The sequence below is a fragment of the Lissotriton vulgaris genome, chromosome 9 (assembly GCF_964263255.1).
Source record: "Lissotriton vulgaris chromosome 9, aLisVul1.2, whole genome shotgun sequence".
Taxonomy (NCBI): Eukaryota; Metazoa; Chordata; class Amphibia; order Caudata; family Salamandridae; genus Lissotriton; species Lissotriton vulgaris.
In genome coordinates this window covers 833,023,912-833,041,734 of record NC_141697.1, presented here as the reverse complement: position 1 = coordinate 833,041,734, position 17,823 = coordinate 833,023,912, and the positions used below count along the sequence as shown (strand labels likewise).

Genomic DNA, 17,823 nt, shown 5'->3' with positions numbered 1-17,823 from the left:
GTCTTCCCCCTCCTTTCCTTCTGGAATCCCCAACAGGCGCAAGTTATCCCGGCGTTGTTGGTTTTCATTTTCTTCATGTTCACCATTAAATCCATGAGGCAAGCAGAATTGGAGTCAGTGGCCTGTTTAGTTGCCACTGCTTCAGTTTCCAAATGTTCAGTCCTGGCCTCGACCATGCCCACTCTCTCACTGATGTCTGTACAGGTCTTGTTCAGTCGTCTGAGACCACCCTGTAGTTTTTTTGCTGCGTTTTAAGCTGCCCTATTTTCACCTCTTACCTCCTCCTTAAAATATTTGATCGAGGCAAGAATGGCAGCAAGTGAGGGCTCCAATGTCTCGTTAGTTTTTGCTTGCAGTCTTCTCGGGCTACGCCCTTGTGGTATTGGTTGTGACATGGTCGGTTCCTCTTCCTCTAGGTGATTTGGCATCTTTAAGTCTGAATAATCCCATTTAAGTTGGCTTCTCAGTTTGGTCTTGTTCCTTGGTTTTTTAGGGCGAACAATTGTGCCAGTATTACCATGGGAAGCCTCACTTTCCTCTTCACTGGTGCTGTTAGTATTGGTATGTATGACGTTACAACGCATACTTTTTCAACACACACCATTACAACACATTTTTTACAACGCAGGATCTTTTACAACGAAAGCCTTTACAATGCATGACATTACATAGCAGATGCTATTACAACGCATGCCATTACAACGTAAGTCTAGGTAAGTATATAATTTTTTTAACAAATGCAATTAATAAATATTTACTTATTTTTATTTATTAAATACATTTTTTATTAATATATTTGTTAATATATTTATATATTTTTAAAACATAGTGTAGGTGTTTAAAAATAATATACAAAATCCAGTTAGTGTAAAACCCAAACCCAGCCCTGAACCCTAAAAATACCCCTGTACCCCATAACCCAAACCCAGCCCTGATCCCTAAAAATACCCCTGTACCCAATAACCCAAACCCAGCCCTGAACCCTAAAAATACCCCTGTACCCCATAACCCAAACCTAGCCCTGAAACCTAAAATACCCCTGTACCCCATAACCCAAACATAGCCCTGAACCCTAAAAATACCCCTGTATCCCATAACCCAAACGTAGCCCTGAACCCTAAAAATACCCCTGTACCCCATAACCCAAACCTAGCCCTGAACCCTAAAAATACCCCTGTACCCCATGACCCAAACCCAGCCCTGAACCCTAAAAATACCCCTGTACCCCATGACCCAAACCTAGCCCTGAACCCTAAAAATACCCCTGTACCCCATAACCCAAACCTAGCCCTGAACCCTAAAAATACCCCTGTACCCCATAACCCAAACCTAGCCCTGAACCCTAAAAATACCCCTGTACCCCATAACCCAAACCTAGCCCTGAACCCTAAAAATACCCCTTTACCCCATAACCCAAACCTAGCCCTAAACCCTAAAAATACCCATGTACCCCATAACCCAAACCCAGCCCTGAACCCTAAAAATACCCCTGTACCCCATAACCCAAACCCAGCCCTGAACCCTAAAAATACCCCTGTAACCATAACCCAACCTAGCCCTAAACCCTAAAAATACCCCTGTACTCCATAACCCAAACCTAGCCCTGAACCCTAAAAATACCCCTGTACCCCATAACCCAAACCCAGCCCTGTACCCTAATAATACCCCTGTACCCCATAACCCAAATTAATTTATTTAATTTATTTTGTTTAAATAAAATGATATACTTACCTATACTTACGTTGTAATGGCATGCGTTGTAATAGCATCTGCTATGTAATGTCTTGCGTTGTAAAGGCATTCGTTGTAAAGGATCCTGCGTTGTAATGGTGTGCATTGAAAACGTATGCGTTGTAAAAGTTGCGTTGAAACGGTTGTATACCTTAGTATTGCCTTCATCTTCCTCGGACTCCTCCTCCCCTGATGAGCTCGGAGTACTGTCTGATACCGAGTAAAGTGCCTCTTGACCAACTTCTGGGGTCCAAGGGGCAGTAGAGCCAGGAAGAACTTCCAGGTTTCGGATGGCAGCTTCCGTCTTTGTGGGATAATCCCTGGTATTCAGGTTCTCAAAGTGAGTACATAAGGTATTGCCAATGTTTCCTTCGTCAGGTTCTAGGTGTTCACCCTCGATAGGGAGTGGGGTTAAAAGAGGATTAGGGGGCCTAGAGGGGTCAAGTGTATAATCATGTTCTTCAGTTGAAGTAGGCAATGGTAGAGAAGGTTCCGCTAAGTGTTCCTGATTGCATGTCAGGGTGGGGATAACTTCTAGACTGGAAAAGCGTTGCTGGCATCCAGACTAGCAGCGGGTACTCGATTGACATCGCCATTATCACAGTTCTGTTGAGGGGAGTCTTCAGCTCTATTAAGGCATTGCGTGTTCTTTGTGTTGTTTTTAGCATTGGTAGCCCGATTTTTAGCCACTAAAAATATTTTGACTGGAAGGGGTTGTGCTAAAGTAGCATTATTGTCTTTATTGTCTTTAAAGTCTTTGCTGGAGACCCCTGCCCCTGTCTGACCAGTGATTTTTTGCCCCAATAGCCCCACTGACCTGTCTGGACTTGATCTTGCCGGCATCATCTCCCACTGAGGAATCCTTTCCTATGATGGGTGTCTTTACCTTTAAGCCTTTTTTGCCACAATAACTCATTTTTTTCGTTCTGCTCCCTTCGCCTGAACCTGGTCCCTCCAATGCGCTTTGCTGCTCCCAGAGTCCGGACAATGTTAAATAGGTTGCCCACACCAACACCAGACAGTTAAAACTCCAAAAAAGCACTTCTTGTCTTTCAAAACGGTGCCTCTCCGTCCGATTCACAGAGTGCTCACCAGGTGTCCGTGCCTTGGCTCCGCGGCAACTACGAGCAGAGACCTCAATCCATAAAATGAAAATGTTTTTAGATTAGCAGCGGGAAAGACAAACAGGTCCGCAAGGCAAATCTCCTTCCGTCTCTCCAACGTTCTATCGAGTATCCCGAGCGCGACTCCGTTCACGTACGGCTGTAATCTCCGCTGTCTCAACACTCAGTGTGCGCGATGCTCCTGGGATCCCAGCATCACCGATTCACAGGGCAGGTAGCCGATCACCTGCGGGTCCTGTAGCTAGCGTGGCGTGGCGGCCGCGTACACAGGCTTACGCTGACACCATCTTGCTCCTCCTTACTGCTCCACGGGCACAGATTCTAAATGTTTCAGGCATATGATTCAGAGATGGGATATGACTTGCCTAAGATTGTACCTAAGATGGCAGGCAGTTTGTATTTGGCAAAGGCTGTAATAGTCATATCAGTTAGGCGACACACATGACACACCTACGTGTGAATTAGGAGTTGTCACAATACTGTCAGGAGAGGATTGTGCTTGTTGTGTCCAAGATTTCTATCTACTTGTTCCAGGGACAATGCTGGATGCTGCATGGTCTTTGTGTGACATTTATGTTTCAGGCGTTTAGGCAAAGTCTATTAATTTCAAAGGGTATCTTTTGTGTCCAACTAATTGTCCGGTTGGGAATGCTAGGCCATGTCAAGTCCTGTTAGTGCATTGTGAGTGACACACCATTTGTGTGTGCTTGGTCATCCAAATGACCCTTTTAGCCCCCTCATGTGACACAGCCAATGGTGCATCTTTTAAGCATGACAATGCACCACAAAATCTCCTTCTTTGCTCAGTTCATGCAAGCATTCTGAACCTCAGTTGTTGGTATCAAGAGTGGTATGGAGTGGATTAAGTTAAGGATGGTGCTGTGTGCCAATCCAGGCTGATGCTGCCCATGATCAGCTTCCCAAGGCCTCACAAATGCTAATGACTACAGAGCCCAGAAACAGAGCACTGCCTTTAGTGTGCTACCATTGTTACGAGCTACAGGTGGACAGACCCCTCCATTTGGTTTGCATCCAGAGTGCATCAGGATGATGCAGAATCACACACACTTGGGACACTTAGAAATTGGCTGAGATGTCAATGTGTTTGGCATAAGACACACAATTGATTTGCATATGGCTGGGTTCAACCAGGAATGACATGGTGAGCAATAAAAACAATGGATTTAGGCCCAGATCTCTGTACTGGGGTGAATGTATGACATTGTTCTGCATTCTGTCCATTAACTGTTGTTTTTGCATTTTTCTAACTGAGTGGGACTGTTGTGTGGCGTTTTAGGCTCCGAGTGAATTTTCCCGATTCATGCCCTTATATAGGTACAATTCACATTGCCTTTATATAGTCATAGAAATCAAGCCCTTTTCTAGACATACCCCATACAGACCAAATACCCTGGGCGGATTGAGGGGAGGAACATGTCCGCGGGCGAATACATGTATGCCGAAGGAAAGAACCGTCTTAAAGTTAACTTTATGGCAAGAAGGATGCAGATTGCCTAAAAAATAAGTTATCACCCCGATTCTGATTGTTTTTGTTTGTATTGTTCTTACCGACAAATTGCGGAGCCGGGAGCCGGTTTCCATTTCTCCATTGCCCGGCAGAGTGTAGCATGAATGGGACTGGAGGCGGAGCCTGAGCCAGAGGTGTACGTCGGGTTCGGAGGTCGCCGAACCAAGCTGTGGCTGAGGATCCAAGCCGTGGCTGCCAGGATTAACTTTCGAGGTTCAGAAGGCAGAGATGGAGCGGTGAACCGTCGGGTGGTTTCCCTTCTGAGAGGCTTCGCAGGGCATGATTCCTTCGGCCCCCTCGGCGAACTGGTAAGATGGGAGTCCGGAGGGGGTGAAGCCCGGCCCATGGATAAAGATCTTTTTGTCTCCCGTTGGGGCCCCATTTCTGGTCTCCCTGTATAGGCATTTATATAGCGCACCACTTACCCGGAGGGTCCCAAGGCGCTTCGACCGCTGTGAAACCCTTCCTGGCTTCCCTGAGAGATGGTCCCTTAATGGGTATCTCCAGGGTGAGACCAGGCATCCCCGGCGGTCTGGTGGGGCCGTTAGTGAAGATGAGGCAAGCTAATGCCCAGAGTTGCCGAGTGTGATCGCTGATCAGAGTGGGCACCGAGGCGAGAGAATTATCGAGTCCGCTGACCCTGGTCCAGAAACCTGCCGCGCCGGGATTCGAACCCTGGTCCCGGGCCGTCCTCTGCTCTCGGGTCTGCCGCCTCTAACCAGCGACCCACACTACTTCCCTGAGGGTACTACGGTTGGTGAACGTGTGGATAGCGGCAAGTTCGCTTTTTCTGATAAACAACCTGTGCGAGGGTGTATAGCCGAGCCTGGAGATTTGGGGGGGCTTGCACTTCCCCTAAAAAACAGATACCAGCTGCGTTCTCATATTGAGGCCAAAAATAAGGATAAACAAGTAGATCTGGAGAGGATTGGGGGAGGTGTGTTTCCAACTACTTCAAGAAGGAAAAACCCCACCAAATCCAAATCCGGACACACCCAAAAAATGAAGGGAGGCCAAGGCAATACGCCCATCTGTCAAAACTACCCCTTTATTAAAATAGTATTTTAAAATTATGGAGCAGGCGGTCATCTCCAAGGGGCAGACTCTTGCTCTTCAGTAGAGTCTTCCTTTGATCTCTGTGGAAAATCGTTTTTCACCTTTAGTGCTTGACACTGAAGCTGAGAAAAGGATGGGCCCTGCTATTACGGTTGAATCAGCTAGTGCTGGAGATACGCCACCAAAAACCGATCAGCCTCCTACTACTCCACCAGTGCTATTAATGTCTACACCTATTGAAGTCAGTAACTGTGTTTCAGATGGAGTGAAGGGGGATACTGTTAAGGAGGTGCAAGGGATGGAGGGGGCGGACGCAGGACAGACACAGCTAGAGTCAATGCTCTTTAAGAGGTGATTCGAGATTTCTGAGGCAAACCAGAGAGAGATACATGAGAAATGTGAGTCCCTGGAGGCAAAAATGGATGATATTGGTATGACAACTGGGATCCTTGAAAACGAGGTTAAGGTCCTTTCTGAAGTTGTACAAGGCAATACAAAGGACTTAGAGACACTAAAGGCTCAAAATAGAACCCTGCAGGAGGACTTGGAAAGACTTGAGATGCAAGCAAGAAAAAATAATCTTAGAATTTTAAAATAACGGAGGGTTCAGAGAGCGGAGATATTAAGGCATTTGTCTGTAAACTCCTATTAGGGAGGGAGTCTTGAAAGATAGACTGGACATCGATTTGGAGAAAGTAATCCAGAGGGTTCATAGAGACCCTTTTAAACTACATCCAGATAGGAAAGCTCCCAGAAAAATCCTGGTTAATTTTCATACATATGCAATTAAGGAACTGGTTCTGGGAAGGGCCATAACTGCGACAGCGCTTCAATTTGACTCAGTGAATTACCAAATTTGTTCAGATGTAGGAAAAAGAACAGTGCAAAGGTAATGGGAACTCGGATCCAGAATGCCTGAGTTAAGGAGTCTGGGGCACAGGTCCAAATGAAATTTCCTGCATTAGTAAAAGTGATGTGGAGGAGTAAGATGCATAATTTTAGTTCCCCCGAAGAATTTGATGTTTTTTTGATCCAAATGAAGGGGTAATTAGATCTAATAAGTATTTAGATATGCACTTACTCCTGTTGGAAAAAAAGTAAGCTAAATTGGTGAGTTCTCAGGAGTATTGTATAGCTAAAAAAAAAAAAAGAGAGGGGGGAAATTAGATATATGGATATGGATATGCACCTTTTTTGTTGGAAAAGTAAATTACGTTTAAGAGATCGCATGAGCATTCAACAGTAAAAAAAAGAAGAGAGGGGTGAGCTGCTTTTCTTTTATCTTTTCTTCTATTTTTCTTTTAGTTTTAGTTCTCTTACAATAGTGGTGCCTCTGCAGCTTGGGGGGTCCCGAATAGGCGGTTCTTCATCGCTAAGGGAATGGTTGTTGGGCTCCTCATGGGAGGGAGGTGGGGGAGCACTGGGTGTGGAAGCAAGTGGGGAAAAAACAGAAAATCTGGTCCTTATACGATTAAAAAATGATAGATCAATGTGGGAAGAGTTCTGGGAGCCAGGAAAATGAACAGGTTAAATAAAATGAAGCTAATATCTTGGAATGTGAATGGATTGAGAAATAGGAGAAAGATGTTCCGGGTTAGTTAATTTCTAAATAACAGTGAGGTTGTATATGTTTTTAGAAGAAACCCACTTAGAAACCCAGGATTGTAAGCCGGGTTTTGGTAAGCTCAGATGGGTTCAGGAGGTCCTCTGCTTTGAATAAATAGGATAAAGCACACAAATTGCCTAAACCACACTTACTTAAACGAAAAAATGTTTTTAGGGTAGAAACATATTTATCACATTCCAACCTGGCATACTAATTCAATGCCAATTATTTTGACATTTAAAGTATATTTTTTAACATTAATAGGCAAAAATGAAACGGACTGTGCATTCAATATTTACATCACTGTACAATTGGTTTGATACACATAGAAACAAACAATGTCAAAATCATATATCAAACATCAAACATCCTACAAAGAAATTACTACGTAACAAAACACCAATATTATATACATATAGAATCAATGAATAAAACAAATCGAAAGAATGGGGAATATGGTCAACTGAATGACTCGAAATTGATAATGTCTTGACTGGCTAATCCCAGTATTGTTTGTTAATAATGCTCTATTCCGCCAAAGCTGCCGACGCGTTTCGATACCAGGACAAACGTCCCTGGGCTCTCATCAGGGCTTTTATTCTTTGTGTCTGAAAGATGCAAAGAAAAAAGCATATTACTATTTTGATTAAATGAAAGCCTTTATTCTAAAGTTGCTACATATACTACTAGTTTGTGCATGGATAGAATCTACATACCAGGCTCTTTTTATGGGGTGGAGAAGGCTTGTGGGACTTGTTGTCAGAGTCCGGGGAACCAAAGGGATCAATCGTTTTCTGTAGGCAGGCGATTTTATCTGAAAAATGAGGGTTTGATTGAATAAGGCTGAGCATTTACATTGTTGCCTGATAAATAAGTGAATAGGCGGTATAACTCATAACCAACACTGACCTTGTGTCTGCCGCCAACTGGCGAGGTGACTTGTGAAATATGACCATCCGCGTTATTTCCTAGCAAGGGCAAAGTAAGCGCGTGTAAGTAAATTTGAAAAAAGGGGGGGTGGGTCCTCATCTACATTAGTGAACACTATGGAGTGACAACAAGAGCCTACCTTGTAAATGCTTCCTTATTCTTGAATTCAATGTGTTCCCAGCACTCGCGGTCCTGTCAAGTAAAAGGGACGCTTATTGGAAATTCAAACAAAATTCAAGTTTTGGCTTAAAAGTGGCACCTTTAGAGTAGAGAATTATCTTCTCCAAAAGCGCTTTCTCAGCAACTGTGTTCCTCGAGGTCTCAATCAAAATGGCCGTTCGTTTGTGGGCTGGATTTATTTGAATCGAGCCCCAGTGCATTATGGACATAGTCGTTTTTGCTGATAGTCGCAGTGAAACAGATGATTTGAAAAAAAATATTTGAAAAAAAGGGGGGGTTAACTAGTGTGAGACTAAGGGCCACAGTGTGTTTAATTTTTAAAATTGGCGCTGTAATATTGGAAGGTTAATCTGGGATGAGAAAGCATCTGTTGTATGTAGTGAGGATTACGCTCTTGTATGCTCTTCATTTTTGGATTCAATGTATTTTATATTCATGGGCTGGATGATTGGAACGGCACTGATGGAATGCCAAGGTCTCTTTTAATGATGTTAAGGGTATATTTTTGCAGATAATAGAAGAGTCCACTGGCTCAGCCTGGTGAGTCTAGCCTGACAAACAAGTCACTCCAGAAAAAGGTTAACTTATTATAACGGTGCTATCTCCAAGAGATTGTTAAGTCTTGTTTGCGCGCTATTGAATTTCAGAATCAGGTACGCTTCTTTTTGAAGCAAAATCCATTCGACATCGTGGCATTGATTTGTAGATTTTACTGTGAGTAAGACGGACCACTTGAAGTCATGCTCATTATGTCCCTTTTCTGAGAAGTGCTCAACCATGGGAGCTGACATGACTTTCTTCTTAATTCGGGACCGGTGCTGGCTGATCCGATGATTAATCTGCTGGCTAGTCTTGCCGTGGTACAAAAGGGGGTGGTATTGGACGGAGCATCTGAATCAATCAAACACTCACACCCAGTCAAAAGATCTTAGTTTAATCCATCACCACAATACCTCATGGGAACAGTCCAGCCCGAACTGCCAAGCCATGCCTTCCCTGGACCGGAAACAAGCTTCTGAGGAACGGTTTCTGGCATTCCAGCCGTCTTCCGCCCAGCTTGCTTGAATCCAGTGGCAAAGTGAGCAAGGGACTCACGTCTGAGCATACCCCGCCACATCTATGGCGGCCAAAAGCGGTTCAAAAGGGGGTGGTAATGGATAGAGCATCTGAACCAATCAAACAATCACACCCAGTCAAAAGATCTGGGTTTAATCCATCACCGTTCTTTAGCCCACTCTGCCACCCCAGTTCAGACATAGCTATATGCAAATAGCCATGACTGAAGAGGATTAGGTGGTGATCTGACCAGTCCACGGGAATGATCTTGGAGAGGGAAGCCAGATCCTTGCTAGTGATAATAGCATCAAGGGTGGCACCTTTAGAGTGAGTTGGAGATTGGCAGAGTTGAGTCAAGTCACTAATGTCCATAGTATCATTAAAGAGGATGATGCAGGATCCTCATTTGTATTACAATGGATATTATAGTCTCCTAGGAAGAGATTCCTAGAGTTAGATAGCGATGCTTGAATAATGAAGTCAGACAGCTCCTCGTCAAAGGTGATAGAATTACAGGGGGGTGGTAAATGGTATGTAGGTGGATAGTAGGGGAACCAGGAGAGTTAAGATCGGCGTATAGGAATTGATAGGTGGATGGGTCCTGGAGATGGATCAACATAAGTTTGAATTCATCTTTAAAGATTAGGGCAAGTCCTCCTCCTATTGGATCAATTCTATCTTTCTTATGGATGGAATATCCTGTAGGAGTGAGCATGTCAAGGATAGATGTGAAGTGGGGGTTGAGCCATGTTTTAGTTAAGAATGCAATGTCGATGCTTTCACTGAGAATGGTTTCAGCGATTTCTGTAGCGTGGCAAGAGGCAGATCGACAGTTAATCAACATGCAACAGAGGGATGACGTGTCAATATATTGAGTGGAGGGTCAAGGGAGGACAGACGTTAGTTGTTGTGGGGGCCTGGGTGACGAAGGGTATAGGGGGTACCTGCTCAATCCCATGAGAACTGGGATGGTAGATTGAGGGGAGGGGGGTTCACAGGAGAGGTGGGGTGGGAGGGTTTTGTAGAGAACGGTGAGATCATGAGGTCACAGGGAGTAGGAAGGCAAGGGAACGGGGGAGGGCTTGGTGCGTTGAAACCGTCTGTCATAGGTCGACCCTTATTAACACATGAGCCTTTTTCTTTAGGATTATGTTCTCTACTGATAACCTCACATTTATGTGATTCCGTATGAAAGATCAATTGAATAACTTTTTCTCTCACTACAGTATTCCTCTTTGAACAAAAGTGCTCTGAGGGAATGGTGTTCACTAATTAGCTCCTGGTAAGAAAGTGCAGAGAAGGAGTATGATTTCATCTGTGTAGTTCAAGTAATGTATTGGTACCTTTAAGTCACTCATTGTCCAAATATTGATTAAGAATTCTGTAATTATGTAATAAAGATAAGACCCTTGTGACGTTCATCAATCCTCTTTGTAAGTCGAATGACCATAGGGGAAAGGTTTAGCAAGAACTGGACTCTTTTCTTATCCCTAGGCACCAACGACATACTCATTATTGCAGCAAACTATGAACAATGAAGGCGTGCTCTAAAATCACTCTCAGTCAACAATTACATTTTCTCTCTAATTCGTTTATTCTCAGACACGCTAAAGTCCTTTTTGGAGCATCTATTCGTCAGGACAAATATTTTAGTATCAAATTGATTGTACTTGTTCGCAAATTCACAAGGTTTCTACAGCATACGTAAAGTAGTAATTCAGAAATTGAGAAAGGCCCGTCTGAGAGAAATTATTTCTACTATTGACTTGTCATGAATGGCTTAATTGGTGAATGGCTTAATTAAATGCATGACTCTGGTTCAGGGTGAAATCCATGTGTACAGTGGTCTTTGGGGATGGGGGATTTCTCTAGGTTGGAATAGATTGTTCCAGTGCATCACTGTATAGCTGAGTCTTTCCAAGATATGATGAAGATGCCTCTGTGCAGCGATTCATTAGGTGCATCCTCCATGTCTGGAATTGAAAATCCTAGAGAAGCATGACAGTCAAACTTTGGTGCATCATTCTGTTATTGAGTCATTTAAGGATTGTGTGGTCTGTACCAGTGCAGCAGTTTCATCAGACTACCTGTATGTAGGTCAAAAATAATCAGTTGGAACAGAAAAATAAGGCAACGTACCTGAAAGCGAGAAGAATGAAGAGTGCAAGTGTAAGAGTAGCTAAAGAGAGTGCATATCCCATGGTATACATCATCCGAAAGTGCTCGAGGATCCTGGCCTGCTTCTGCAAGATAACAAACATTTTATCTTTTTAAAGGTTCTATGGGTTTAATATGCACAGACTGACATATCAGAAATGATTACCAAGAGCATATTCTCAGACTTAAATTGAAAAGGAATTTACTTCTGAATTACTATGTGGCGGCGGCTAAGTAATCCCATGTGAATTTAGGATGTAGAGCAGAATCTCCTAAACATAATAATCCACTAGCATAGATATGTCAAAATATTAAAACCTTAGGTGTAGATTTTCTTTTCAGCAGTGGGGTGATGTTTTTGTAGAAGATATTTAGGGCATGATATTTAAATGTGACAATATTTATTCTGAAACCACACTGCTTCTCTTGGCCTCATTTAGAGTTAAGTTAAAGTGAGAACTCTGCCATAAATTGAGAGTGTTCTGCTTCACCAAAACTGTGGTTCCACTGTTTAGTTTGGAATCAGGAGAACCACTGGGATTAACACAGCAGAGCCTCGCATGTTTTTGCCATCGGGTCAGGTCTGGTGGCTTAGTGGACTAAGGTGTCCACTGCAAGGGCCTCTGTTCCACCTCGTGGTCACAGGTTGAAATCCCTGTGGGCTCACTCACTTTTTCATCCATCTGAGTTTGATAAAATGAGTACCGGTCAGTAACAGTAAACATCTGTCATTCATCACCAATATGCCTACAAGTGAACGGGCGCTTTACAAATAGGCGTGTTACGTTATGTTATTGGAAACTGCTTTCCTAGCAAACTGTCATCCACATGGCTGCCAGGTCACATTCTTGTTAGCCTTGGATGGTCTTTGCTCCATGTGTTAATGTGTGGAATGAATCTGGCGACTCCAGAGTAAATGTCAAAGATGGCAAAGGGAATTTAAACATTCCGGTATTGCATAAGCACTCAATGGGTAAAACTACAGAGTGATGCAAATTAGAAACATGTATGTCTTTCAAGAAAAGTTACCTTCTGGCAGGATTTTTAAGGCCATTGAAAAGTAACTGTCATTTGTTTCAATTTCTGATTAAAATTACCATAAAAATTAATTTTAAAAAATGGGCAGACTGAAATTAATTTTCTTCAGTTTGATAAGCCCCTGGTGTGTTTCTGATCATCTACATTACCATTAATTCATAACCAGATTCAGAGTACTATCTTGGTGAAAGTAAATATACATTTTGCGCGCCCCGACAGCATTGACCTCTGCAAACAAATCTTTTGGGCTCAAAACACAAAACTATAATATTGACAAGTGCCTAATTCGCCTTTGCAACTAAAACAACCCTAACTATTTATGGGGGGGTTTGCGGCATTAAAAGCACTTGAAGAGAAACAGCTAGAGTCATCATCATAAAATCTTTATTTTGCCAATAAAATAATGGCATAAAAGTATGCTACAGTAAAAACATTAGCAATAAAAAGATCATATAGTAGCACTCAAAGTTATTATACAATATAAAAAGAGTAAAAAGTCATAATGAATACAAAAAAGTAATTAATTAAAAGAGAAAGAGTAATAAAACAGTAGTTAGTCAAGTCAAGTCAAAACAAGCTTTATTCGATTACGTTTAAAATCATAAAAGCTACAAACAACATATATTTAAAAATTGATTACAATTGGATAAAATTCATTACAATTGCTAAAATCGTATGGGTTAAAAAACATTACAATTCAGTAAAATTCATGAAGGTTAAGCAAGCCGGGAATTATAATAATAAGATCACCCTTCCAGTTGTCTCGGGGATAGCATCCTGGACCTAGTACGCATGGCGGCGACCAGGAAGCTAGCAACCCCGAGAATTGTCCTGGTGCTGCCTAATAACTGTAAGTAAAGTAGAGCAGGCCGTACCTGGACAAAGCCTGCATCTCTTAGAATGGGTGCCAAGAACCTCAACCTACTCGCTTTGTAGTGACTACAAAACATGATGAAATGCATGAGGGTTTGGTCGGAGAAATTGTCACAGCTACACGGGGTAGATTAGTCAAATGGAGCCTTCTCTAAATTGGGAAGTTTGGATGTAAGGAATACATCTTCTTGTCTTTAGTGCGGATAAAAAGAATGAGGCCAGAGAGAAGCATAACAAGGGATCCGGTAGTTGCCCTAAATAGTAGAGAGCTGTGTTGCATTTTCTAATCCCTAGCTTACGTATAAAATCTGTTCATTTCATTCAAGGAAAATTTACAAAAGAAAACAATTTGTAAATCATCCTGTACTTAATGGTTATCACAAGGACATAAAGTTAGAGCATCAATGGAATAAGTTCTGGTAGGAAAATCCAATATGAGTGAAATATATCGTAACCGAAATCTTAATAATATGTATATGTGATAAAGATTTGTCACAAATGTCTAATATGAAGTTGAAATATTAATTATACTTGGAGCTGAAAGATAATGTCTTACAATAATATGGTTACAATTAAATGCATACCTCTTTGTAGCCCAAAAATCTAGTAGGTGCAACTTCAATTCTTTTTGATTGATTTCCAGACAGGATGTTTGGTCCTCGTATAAGCTGGAAATACTGGTTGCCTGTAAGTTTGTCATAATATGTTTTAACCATTGTATTTGATGTACGCCATCTAATTTCAGACAGTCTGTGAGGATATGTCTTGTCTGGGTCAAAGTTTCTTTCCTCCAACCTGAATGCTACAAGAGAGTTGGAGGAATACAGATTTTATCTATTATGTAAGGCGTACCCAGCTCAGAGTGGATTATGTATGAGGAACAGGAGTGTAGACCACATGTCAGCCTTTTAAAATAGGTGTCCTCCATACTCTGGAATTTTGTAGCATTGGAAATGCCCCAAACAGCTGCCCCATGAGTGGCAATAGATACTGATTTTGCCTCGTAGATTTCTTTTGATTACATTTAATGGTTTTGAGCTGAGCCTCTTTATAAATGTAGAGATTCCGCCAATGCTTTTTTCCGTTATAGTGGCTCTAATAGTCACTATATTCAACCAGGTGTTTTTCCTATTAAAAATAATCCCAAGGTAATTAAAGAAGTCCACAATCACATGTTTTCTGCTTTCAATAAAAAGAGTGGGATATGTTGTTACTGTTGTGCCCGCCACCAGTACGAATGACTTAGTTACTTTAATGGGCAATTCTTGCATATGCACTTTATTTTTTGATAATGCCAAAGAGAAAAGACATGAGTCGGAGTATCCGGATAATAATGACACCTTGCACTTTTTTGTGGTTACGGATTTTAATAAGGAAATATTCAGCAATGCTATCCCATCTTAATGTGATTTTTTATCTTGACCATGTATGTAATTATGTGTGTACTTTTATGGATAATGTAATATCCGAATAAAGTTTATTGACTTGACTTGACTTGACTAAGGGGGTCATTACGATGGAGGATTTTCCGCATCCCCCGGGTCGGCGGAAGCCACCTCCGGCCCGGAGGATGCGGAAAATCCTCTGCGGACCCACCAGGACCCACCGCCACATTAGGATGGCTGGTGGGTCATGGTTTAGGTCCGCAGCTTTTCCGCCGCGGCTGGCTTACAACCGCGGCGGAAAAGCACTAAAATGGTGACGGTGTCTCTCAGACACAGTCAGCCAGATTAGGATGTGCTTGGGAACATGCTTTTCCGCGGCGGCTTTTCTGCCGTGGAAAAGCATGTGTAACTGCACTGCGGGGGCCCGTTGCGGGCCCCCTAGGTGTAGTGGGGGGTGCACATGGGGGGTACCATAGGTACCCCCTGCATTTGCGTGCACAATGCAGCAGGCACCGCGCGGTGCCTGCCGCTTTGTGTACGCAAATGCTGTGCATGCATTTTTAACATTGCTGCGGGTGCAGCTTGAAGCTCCACCCGCCGCAATGTTAAAATAGAGGATGTGACCGCCACCCTGGCGGTCACATCCTAATCTGCACAGAGGGAACGCCGCAGCCCATGCGGACGTTCCCTCATGCTCTGGGGTCGTCCGCGATCGTAATGACCCCCTTAGTTTGGATTATCTTCATGTCCAAGTTATTCAAACATTTTACATACTTCTCTATGAGACTCTGGAGTGCTCTGCCAGTACGTGGCAAGAGCACTTCATCATCTGCAGAGAGGAGTATAGGAACCGGAAAATAATGAATGGTAGAATCAATCAAGGTCGATTCCACGGCATTGGTGTATAGAGCACATAAAAACAGGGCGAGTACACAACCCTGTCTCACACCATGAGTAATATTAAAGTGTCTTGTGTGTTCTCCCTTTTTTCTATAATGTACACAAGCCATAGCATTAGTGTACATCTCTCGGATTAATCTAATTATCTGTATCTCTATTCCCATATCCTCAATTATAACCCAGAGCTTAGAATGGGCCACACAGTCAAAGGCAGCTGCTAAATACATAAATGCAATATTCACATGGGATTATTTAGCCGCCGTATATTTCGCAACTATCATATTTGAATTGAGGGACTGATCTACTGTTCCCCTTCCCCTTCTAAATCCATATTGGTTAGGGATTAATATATTCTTTTCAAAGGCCCACTCCTCCAACCTGTTTAAAAATACCCTCCCCATTAGCTTTGCAGTTGTATCTAATAGAGATATAGGCCTATAATTTTTTGGACTGGCTTTATCTCCTTTCTTAAAGATCGTTATTATGACCGACTTCTTCCAGGATGCCAATGGGCCTGTCCTCGCTATAATATTAAACACGTTTGTAAGTTAGGGAGCCCCAAGGTCCTGGACCCCATCGGGTCCTGGTGCCTTAGATCTTTTAGAGTGCTTCAGAGCGAGTTTAATTTCATCCAGAATAAAAGAAAAGGAGTGTCCCGGATAATAAAATCGAGATGGAGCGGATGGGAGAGTTGCTTGACCCAGATTCCTAAACAGCACTTCAAAGTGTTCGACCCATGCATCCTCATCCACATTAGAATCCAGCATAGTCTCGTTTTCCTCTCTTAAAAACGGGGTGTTAATTATCGCCCAAAAATCCCTGTCACTATTTAGTCCTGCTGCTTTCTGCAAATTCTCCAATGCCTCCTCTCTCAAAGATTGCAGTCTATCTGATCTTGCTTTTTTGTAGGTCAATCGTAATAATTTCATGAAATTCTGTTCTCTAGGTTCTGCCTTCAGGTCAGCATGAAGATTCTTAAGGGCCCCTACACATGCATCATCAAGCCGATGAACCTTCTTTGTTGTCCCATTTGAGCACAAGTAAGCCAGATTATCCCTGATCTTCAATAAGATCTACTCAAAGGCTTCCAAACGCTCGGTACAAGATGTGTCAAGGTGTAGGCAAGTCAAGATCTCCTGGTTCATCTTACCGACTATTCAGCCAGTGAACTCTGTAGTATCCACTTTTTCCCATTTCAAATAAATTCTGTTTTTCTGGCTATGGATAAGATGGGTAAAGGTTTCTCAGGTGATTTAGGCCTCTGGGCAATTGTAGTGGAATATGTAATTAGTGCATGATTACTAAAGGGATTAAAATATGTCTTAATATCAGTAAACTGAGGTTTAACAGCCTCTGACACTATAATATAGCCAAGGTTCGAATAATACGAACTTATAGTCAAGGTGGGAGCAGGAGGCCCGTTCTGGTATCATGTGGATTAATTATCTCGAGGCTGTTAGCCATAAGAATCCTATTTAAGGTATTCCCATAGTCGTTGTGGTGAAAATGAGGGAGCGGTTCCCCATCAGCATGTAAAATCTCACAGGCATAGGAATCCCCCCTTTTACAGATGTGGGCATTTAAATCACCCATCCAGACAACATCGTAGACTTTATGGGAAGTCTCCATAGTGTCGGCGATACCTGCTTCCAGGGGGTCCAGGACCGATTCATGTTTACCTTCAAAGTTATTATTGTAGAAGTTAATAAGCATTCAGTTGTGGGCTTTATTTGCCTCCAGCAATAGGATTTGGTAATACAGTGTAGCGTTTAAAAAATGTTTTAATTTTCAATTTCAATGTATTTGCCGCTAGTGTTATTATGCCTCCTCTAGGATGACCAGCCCTGGACCGTAATGTAGGGGCTGAAAAGACTGTTAACCATGTATGTTAATTTAATCAATTTCCCACGTTTCCTGGAAACATATCATAACGAGTGACCAGGGCCAGCCAATTCGGGTTATCCTTTTTCTTTTTGTATCCTAATATATTCCATGAGATGACTCTAGTTGACTCTAATTCATTACCCTTTTTCCCTTCAACCTCATGCACAGATTCCACATGAGATCCGGTGAACAGTGGATCCTGAGTGCCCGGACGGGATTCATTTTGCCAAGATTTTGCTTGATGTGAGCTTGAGGACAAATTACCCAGTCAGTCACAAGCTTCCAGGTCTCCTAATGAAGCAAATCTATTAGACAGGGAAATTAATGGAATTGGCGAAGGAAGATGGAAATTTATTAAGGGGTGGGGATAACAGA

General features: G+C 42.6%; 1 protein-coding gene across 1 annotated transcript in view; it reads right to left on the bottom strand.

Moving 5' to 3' along the window:
• The window catches only part of LOC147692327 (gastric inhibitory polypeptide receptor-like), a 1,656,621-nt gene that overhangs the window by 1,109,566 nt on the left and 529,232 nt on the right, over positions 1-17,823 (bottom strand). The window contains exon 5 of the mRNA XM_086939521.1: positions 11,351-11,454. Within this exon, the coding sequence (XP_086795647.1) occupies positions 11,351-11,454 (104 nt within the window). The remainder of the gene's footprint in view (positions 1-11,350; positions 11,455-17,823) is intronic.